Here is a 9,001-nt window from a genome sequence, read left to right as displayed (position 1 = left end):
GGCTGAGGCGGAAGGATCGCCGGAGCCCAGCGGGCGAGGCTGCGGTGGCCAGGAGCGGCCGCTGCACTCCAGTCTGGGCGACAGAGTGAGACTCCGACTCAATAAATAAATAAATACAAACAAAAACATAAAACAAAACGTTACCTTTAAAAAGAGCTATTCACGGCCTCCGCCAGCGCTGCAGGGGGACCAGCAGTGACACAGGGGCACGAACCCCGCACCCTGCCCGCACCCCGGGGGAAGCACCGGCCTTCTCTCCCCCAAGAGAAGAGGGGCTTCAAAGCAACCTGGGAAAGGCCGAGGCCTCAGGGCGTGGAGTGACCGTGGCCGGCCCGTGAGCCCCAGCCAAGGTGCGAGAATGAGCTCTGCGCCAGGCTGCTGCCTCTGGCCGCACCGTGACAGGGACACGGAAGGAACTTCGAGAGCTGCGCCGCAGCCCGCAGAAGGACCCGGGAGACTCGCACAGCAGGCTTCTTTGGTAGGATCGGCTCACTCCATCCAAGAAGGCAGCCGCCCGCGACCTGGCATTGCCGGACTGACATCACCTGGGGGTCCCGGCCAGAGGGCTCCAGGGGAAGCGCACCTCTGTAACCTTCGAGGACTCGGGTCAAGTCGCAGGTCGTGGCCAGCCCCAGGAGTGGTGAGTCAGAGAAACCGTGCACTTCGCAGACGGTGCCTCACGGAGACATGCCTGGAGTTCGGGAAGATCCGGGAAAAACCAAGAATGGCGAGCTGAGCACCGTGCCCCGCGAAGCCACACTCCTGTGTGTGGGCGCCCATGTGCCGCCTCGTCCGTGTTTCAGCCTCCAAGACAAGGAGACACAAGACTGCTGGAGACTCGGACTTTGGGCTGGGCGTGGCGGCTCAAGCCTGTCATCCCAGCACTTTGGGAGGCCGAGGCGAGAGGACTGCCTGAGCCCACAGTTTCGAGACCGGCCCGGACAACTTGGCAAGACCTCGTCTCTACAAGAATTCCAAAAATTAGCTGGGCACGGTGGCGTGTGCCTGTAGTTCCAGCTACTTGGAAGGCCGAGACAGAAGGATCGCCAGCGCCCAGCAGGTCAAGGCTGTGGTGGCCAGGAACGTGCCACTGCTCTCCAGCCCGGGCGACAGAGCGAGACTCCTCCTCCAAAAAAAAGAAATTTGGACCTGGTCCTGCATGACTCCCTGAGAAAGAAATGTGTTCTCTGTTCTACCATCATCACACAGAGGAGAAGCTTCTGGATGAGTTGGGATTTCTGCACATTGAAGGGGTGGCTGCGGCAAAGCCTCTCACGCGTGGCAAGCTGGGCATGCATCTAGATGGGACCGTCGCTCCCGGAACTCTAGCATGCAGGCTGGTGGCGCTGACCAGGTGTGGAGATTGGAATGAGTTCCAGAACGAGAGGATGGATCTGACGCGCTGCCTTGGGTTTCCCAACTCGGAGTTCTGCACGTTCTGTGCAGACCGCTCTGAGCTCACTGACGTGCTGGAGGACATTGTGTCCGGGATGGCAAAGCACATCACAGGCGGTCGCAAGGTCCCGTGCCCTCCAGATGGCCCCGAAGCCAGTCCTGCGAGGATGACCTCATCCAGCCTGCTGAGAGCCAGAGGAGCCTGAGAAAACCCGGGGCGTGAGGCTGCCAGAAACGAACCTCGTTGGAACTGAAGAAACTCACAGACTGATTGGTGCTGTCTGTACAGCAGAAGCCTGTGGACGGCCTCTGCCTCCGGCCACAGCCGGGGTCCTTGAAATGCTTGTGGGGGTTCCTGGGCGAGACCGCAGCAGCTCCATATCCGTCGCTGTCACCTGCAGGTACTGAGCCCCTGGGGTCAGATGGGCCATCCTGGTGAGGGTCTCCACAAGCGCTTCGAGCTCCTTGCAGTGAAGGAGGCATACACGGAGCTGAGCGAGCAGTGTGGCGGCTTTGAAGACCAGGGCCTTGAGGCTCTCGAGGCTGTGCTCAAGGTGAAGCTTTACGTACTGCCCGGAACGTGAGTCCCTCCCCCCAGCTGGCTGGGGCAGGGGCATCAAGTGTCACAGTGCTCCTCACAGGTCCCAGAGCAAACGGTGCTGCTTCCTGCCATGAAGACAAGAAGGAAAGCCCGCAGCAGTGGAAGGCGCCCAGCAGGCACTCCTGCCTAGGAAATGTGCGTCTGAATCGTGTGCTTCGGACGTCTCTGCATTTCTGCGGAAGGTCAGGGCTTACAAGGGAACTCTTGAGCTCTGTTATTCACTTGACTTCCGCAGTTCATTTCAGCACCCAGAAGAGAGAAAAGGAATTAAGAATTCCTTTCTCCCCCCTGTTACCAAAAACAATCTGTCTCTCATAAAATAGCACTTAAAGACCAGGCATGGTGGCTCAAGCCTGTCATCCCAGCACTTTGGGAGGCCGAGGCGAGTGGATTGCCTGAGCCTGTGGGTTCAAGACCAGCCCTGGCGACTTGGCCAGTCCTCGTCTCTACAATAAATAAAAAATTAGCCAGGCTCAGTGGCTCAGCCTGTAATCCTAGCGCTTTGGGAGGCTGAGGTGAGTGGATTGCCTGAGCCCACGGGTTCGAGACCCACCTGGGCAGCTTGGTGAGACCTCATCTCTACAATAAATCAAAACTTAGCCGGGTGTGGTAGCACGCACCTGTAGTTCCAGCTCCTTGGAAGGCTGAGGCGGAAGGATCACTGGAGCCCAGCAGGTCAAGGCTGCAGTGGCTGGGAGGGGCCACTGCACTCCAGTCGGGGTGACAGAGTGGAATATGAGTCCCTCCCCCCAGCTGGCTGGGGCAGGGGCATCAAAGGAGACCTGACAACAAGAAAAAGAAATAAAGCCATTCTTTTTTTGAGACTCCAACTCAAAAAAAAAATTAGCTGGGCATGGTGGCACACACCAGTAGTTCCAGCTACACAGAAGGCTGAGATGGAAGGATCTCCAGAGTCCAGCAGGTCAATGTTGGGGTGGCCGTGAGTGTGCCACTGCGCTCCAGCCTAGGCGACGGAGTGAGATTCCAACTCAAAAAAAAAGAAAGAAAGTAAAGAAAATCAATAATGTAATCAATCCATCATATTGACAATTTAAAGGAGGAAATCTACATAATGCCAATTGATGCAGAAAAAAATTTGACAAAATTCAGCCTCCATTTATGACTCTATTTTTAAAAGCCTGTCAGTCAGCAGACGGTGACTAGAAGGGAACTCTTCAGCATGACAGAGGCCATCTACAAAGGACCTCAGTTAATATCGTTCTTCATGGCGAAACTGAATGCTTTCTCCCTGAGACTGGTAACAAGGCAAGAATGTCCTTTGCCGGCACTTTTAAGTCAACATTGAACTGGAAGGCCTGGCTGTAAAGGAGACCTGACAACAAGAAAAAGAAAGAAAGCTCTTCCAGTTCACAGATGACATGATCACCTACATGGAAATTCCAAAACGTGAAGGGGAAAAAATTCCTAAAACTTAAAAATCAGTCTGGCAACGTCACAGAATACAGAATCAGCACATGTATTTTAATGACTTGTGTGTGGCAGCAGTGTACATCTGGAAGGCAACATTTTTAAATGCTGTTCACAATGGTTTCAAAGAAAATTGAACACATGTAAGGTTAATAGCCCATGTAAAGCCTCTTTATGCCAAATGTACAAAATAATAATGAAAGCATTTAAACACGCTCTAACTAAATGGAGGCACATACGGTGTCCATAGATTGAGAGCCCCAAAATATTAAGATTCCACTGTCCCCATTTGACCCACAGATGTAATGTTCTGTCAGTCAAGATTTAGCAGAGAGCGACAAGCTGCTTGCAGATTTTTCATAGAAAGGCAAAGGAGCCAGGGTGGCGGAAACAATTTTGAAAAGGGAGAATAAAGTTGGAAGAATCACACTCTGTGATTGGAAGACCTGCTGTGTAGTGACACTCGGTACAGCGGCGTTCGTGGGTGGTATTGGTACAGAGTAAACAAATAGCTCAGTAGAACAGAATCACGGGCCCAGAAATAGCCCGCCTTTATACGGCGGGTGGCTTTTTGACAAAAGTACAAAAGCAATTCGACGGAGGAAAAGTGTCTTTTTCAACAAATGGCATTTGTCTCGGTTCATCTGTGCTGCTGACACCTTAGACTGGGCAGTTTGTGAACAGACTGTATACATCGCTCACAGTTCAGGAGGACGGAAGTTCCTCCAGGGTCAAGGCACGGACCGGCACGGCGTCCGGTGGGAGCCTGGTCTCTACCTCCAGGACGGCGCCTCGTTGCAGCCTCACATGACAGAAGTTAGAGGGGAAAGGGACGAATGCCATGTGAAGCCTCTTTTATAAGGATGTTAATCCCACTCACAAGGGTGGGACCCTCATGACCCACTCGCCCCCTGAGCGCCCCACCTCTTAATACTACTCCATCCTCAATGAAATTTTAACCTATATATTTTGGGGAGAAAAATTGAGATCATAGCAGGATTGGAAAAACTGTATGTTTATACGCCCCCCCCCAAAATGAACCTGACCTAAACTTTACAACTATAAAAATTTAACAAAATAGACCACAGAGCTAAAGGCGAAACATAAAACTATAAAACTTTTAGGAGAAAAATAGAGCAGAAAATGGATAACATGGGGCCAGGCAAAAATTCTTAGACATGACATCAAAATAATAATTCATACAAGGAAAAATTGACACGTTAGACTTCATAAAAGTTAAAAACTTTGCTCTGCCAAAAAACCATAGTCAATGAAAACACAAGCTACAGACTAAGAGAAAATCTTTGCATTAAGACTATGTAAAGAGCTCTTACAACTGGGAGGAAATAAATGCCGATTAAGCTTAGTGAACAGAAGACTTGAACAGCCACCTCACCAACGAGGATGCAGGAATGGCGGGTAAGCACAGGAGAAGACAGCAGTGTCCGCTGGTCCAGAAATGCAAACGAGAAGCACCAGGCAGCCACAGACTAAAACGTGGCCGCACGTAGCGAGCGCTGGTTGGGGTGCAGGCAGCTGGAGCGTTGACACTCTGCTTGTGGGTGAGTTTGAAAAGCAGTCTGATGGTTTCTTAGAAGGTTCTATTCAGCCACTCGGCATGTGACTCAGCAATCCCATCCCTGGGTGTTTCCCCCAGAGAAATGAAAACTTTTGGCATAAAAATCCGTACGCAAATGCTTGTGGCAACTCTCTTCACAACTGTCAAAAGCTGGAAGTAAGATAAATGTCCTTTGTTGGGGACAGCCATCCAGTGAAATACGTCCCGGCAATAACAAGGAACAAACGCTTGACCCAACAGTAACTTGGACGGATTTCAAAGGCGTTGTGCTGAATGAAAGAGCTGGCTGACTTCACGAAGTTGTATGTTGTCTTTTCATGGACCTGGCATTCTCGAAAGTCTTAACTCTAGTGATGAGGAGCAGATCAGTGGGGGCGGGGGGTGAGGTTTGCCAGGGCTGGCAGGTTGGGAGAGCAGGAGTGTTTGGGGAGGATCGACTTGCTCTGCGTCCTGATCCTGGTGGTGGCTACGCATCCACAAATGTGTGGAACTCGTGGAACTGCTCCCCCAAAACTTAACGTGTGGTGATTTTTTTCTTTGAGTTGGAGTCTCACTCGGTCGCCCCGACTGGAGTGCAGCGGCCGCTCCCGGCCACCTCAGCCTCGACCTGCTGGGCTCCGGCGATCCTTCCGCCTCAGCCTTCCAAGGAGCCGGAACTACAGGCACATGCTACCACGCCCGGCTGGTTTTTGATTTGTTGGAGAGATGAGGTCTCGCCAAGTGGCCCAGGCAGGTCTCGAACCCACGGGCTCAGGCAATCCACTCGCCTCGGCCTCCCAAAGTGCTGGGATGACAGGCTGAGCCACCGAGTCCGGCCAATGTGTGGTGATTCTTAAGATAACTTTTTAAGAGAGAGTGTGCTCATGTCTTAGGGCTACCATAACCAAGTCCGCAGATGGCGGTTTAAAATAACAGGACTTTGCCCTCTCAGTTTTGGAGACAGCATGGTGAGGGTGGTGCCGATCCCTCCCGGAGGGTCTGAGGGAGACTCTTCTCGGCTCCCCATGCTTCCGCGGCCGCCAGCGGTCCCTGCGTTCTTGGGATGCAGGTGCATGACGTCAGGCTCCACCCACATCCACGCAGCCTTCTCTCTCTGTGGCCTGACGTGGCCCTCTCTGTCCCTGGAAGGACTTTCTCATGGATTCAGGGCCCACGCCAACCTGGTGTGATCTCATCTGGCTCTGGGCCCTCATTGCATCTGCAAAGACCCTATTTCCACTCAGGGTCACGTCCTGAGGTGGACCTGATTGGGAGTGGATGCTCTTCAACCACCTTCAGACCAAAAAAGAAGAAAAAGACCATGAACCCAACATAGGCTCTTGGTGGCCTGTCTTAAGCTAATTAGCGATTAACCGTGTTTCAACTAACAGTGATTATTGGCAAGCATGTGATCCTGTTCTGAATTTTTCACCCACATATATTAACTAAGCCATTCATTGATCAGCTAGGAAGCAGCCAACAGAGCAAACCAGTTCTGGTGCAACTATTTCTAGGTAGGTAAGTTGAAAATAAAAATCTAATATTCAGCAAAGATGATGCTTTTAAGATTATTGAAGCTACATCTTGACAGATGCAGATCTAAATAGCTTCCCTCTTTAGATTGAACAGTTCTAGAACAATCCATTCCTAAAAGTGACCTAGGCCAGGCTTGGTGGCTCAACCTGTCATCCCAGCACTTTGGGAGGCCGAGGCGAGTGGATTGCCTGAGCCTGTGGGTTCGAGACCAGCCCGGACAACCTGGTGAAACCTCGTTTCGACAGTAAACAAAAAATCATCTGGGCATGGTAGCACGCTTCTGTAGTTCCATCACTTGGAGGACTGAGGTGGAAGGCTTGCAGGAGCCCAGCAGGTCAACGCTGGGGTGGCTGTGAGTGTGCCACGGCACTCTAGCCTGGGCAACAGAGTGAGACTCCAACTCAAAATAAATAAGTAAATAAATAAATAAAAGTGACCTCTGCTGGGGAAAATATCCTGCTCAGTGGAGTTACTCGATTATGGTTGTGCTTGGTGTAAAATGTCTGTTTTTCCTAATGTATGTCTGATCTTTTTTCCTTTTAGAATGAATTCTGGAATAAGTACAAAGGTGAGTTGCTTTTTTTTTTCCTACTTCAACCTTAAGTGAGAGGGGTTCACTAGAATACTTGAATTTTGGAAATGCTTCCCGAATTCCTTACTGCTCCTGTTTGAAACGTATTCATTTAAGACTTTCCACCTTGGCACATTTCCATAACAGTTAATGTACAATAGTTTTTATAGTGATTTTATACCAATTCTAGTTTCGTTATTAAAGATACATTTAAGTCAGCTCATTCTCATTTGCAGATACCAAATTCCATGACACTTTTTAAAAAACATACAAGTGTATTAGGTGACACAAAGCATAGACTGGATACCAGACTGAGAGAGTATCCACCTTGATTCAATGCTCGTAGCATCCGAAATGGTGACGACCATGGCTGCCTGGTAACAACCTTCACATTTCTCCAGATGGCTCCTGGACCTCCCGTCCCTAAGTCAGATTATATAAGTCCAAATTACGTAAGCTAAGTTACGTACATCCGATTACACGCACCAGGAGCCGTGAAGGCCTGTGTGAGCCTCTCCTGTCAAGGCCCCGCCCAGAGACAACTGTCATGCTGACACCTTCCTTCTGTCCTTCCGGCCGTCCCTGTGGCCAGCAGCCCAGAGCTCCTCCCTCTGGCTGCAAATAGACCATAAGGCATCATAGCACACCCAAGAGCCAGGCCAGTGACCCACTCAGACCAAGGCACCACGTGCACCCGGCCCAGAGCGGGGAAAATGAAGCCGGGCGGGAGGAGCTCTGAGCTTCCAAACCTGTCTTTGCAGACGGCGACCAGTGCGAGAGCAGTCCCTGCCAGAACCAGGGTGAATGCAGAGACGGCCTCGGGGAGTACACCTGCACCTGTCTGGAGGGATTCGAAGGCAGAAACTGCGAGCTCCGTAGGTTCCCTCGCCCTGCCTGCTCCCGATCAGCCCTGCCTGGAGGGCCGAGGGGGAAAGGGGAGAGGCCAAGACGCCCAGGAAGCGTCCCGTGGCTTCTCGTTCCGAGTCTGTGCCCGACACATGGTAGCCCTGTCGCACGGGTGATGGTATAACGTCCTCCAAGCCACTGGACTTCGGGGCATGGTGGCAGCGACACACGGCCGCTTCTCCGCTCCTCGGAGGGCGACGGCAGAAAGTTCAGGCAACGTAGGGTCCTTCCAGACATCAACGAGAAGGGCCTCGACTTGCCTGGGGGCAGAACGTGTGCTCTGCTGCGTGTATCCCTGGGGTCCCGTGCAGCGACCCTAAACCACCTCCTCTTAGTTACACCTGTCAAGGCAAAGGTCAGCCGGGAACGGTGGCGATTGCACGGTTATGGACATTCAATATGTTTCACGAGTCCCACCTAGAAAGATCCCTAGGCGTTTTCTCTAACGTGGTGATTAATGTCTTACTGTTAGATGGGGTTTCCCAAAGAAGAAAGGTGAGTGTTTCTTTCCAAGGGCTTGCCTACGTTCTCAGACTGTGTTCTCGGGCCAGACCCTGATGGGAGTACCAGTGACACATCCTGCCATGACAAGGTCCCGCCTGCACACCTAACAGTCTGGGACTCTTAGGACTTTTTCTAAACTGCCACTGCTGCTGACCTTTTGCACTGCCATTGATTTTTCCTCAAAACCCCAGTGGAAAGTGGGAAGCAAGACCACAGGTGTGTGCTGTTCCCGGGGCTTGCAGCCGGGTCCAGGGCACACGGCTGCACGTCGGGCGGCCTCGGCCCACCTGGCACAGTGGCAGGCAAGTCCCGGCTCCCACCTCTGCTCCACGGGGCCCGCACCCAGAGCTCCCGTGGCGCACGAGGGCCCCCTGCAAGATGGCTCTCCCCGCCGCGTGGCTCCGGCCCTGTGCTCTGGCCCTGTGCTCCAGCCTGGCAGCTGTTGTGTGGCCGAGAGCTGGATGAGGTAGCTGGCGCCCTTGGGCCGGCGGCAGCCTCAGGG

General features: G+C 52.3%; 1 protein-coding gene across 3 annotated transcripts in view; it reads left to right on the top strand.

Moving 5' to 3' along the window:
* Positions 1-9,001, top strand: part of F10 (coagulation factor X) — a 15,055-nt gene that overhangs the window by 2,400 nt on the left and 3,654 nt on the right. For all 3 annotated transcript variants that reach the window (XM_021708091.1, XM_021708090.1, XM_021708092.1), the window contains exons 3-4: positions 7,062-7,086; positions 7,851-7,964. In XM_021708091.1, coding sequence (XP_021563766.1) covers positions 7,062-7,086; positions 7,851-7,964 — 139 coding nt within the window. The remainder of the gene's footprint in view (positions 1-7,061; positions 7,087-7,850; positions 7,965-9,001) is intronic.

Source organism: Carlito syrichta, unplaced genomic scaffold (genome assembly GCF_000164805.1).
Source record: "Carlito syrichta isolate Samal-C Ts95f unplaced genomic scaffold, Tarsius_syrichta-2.0.1 Scaffold130611, whole genome shotgun sequence".
NCBI lineage: Eukaryota > Metazoa > Chordata > Mammalia > Primates > Tarsiidae > Carlito > Carlito syrichta.
Note: the sequence above shows the minus strand (reverse complement) of the source record. Positions and strands in the feature narration are given on the sequence as shown.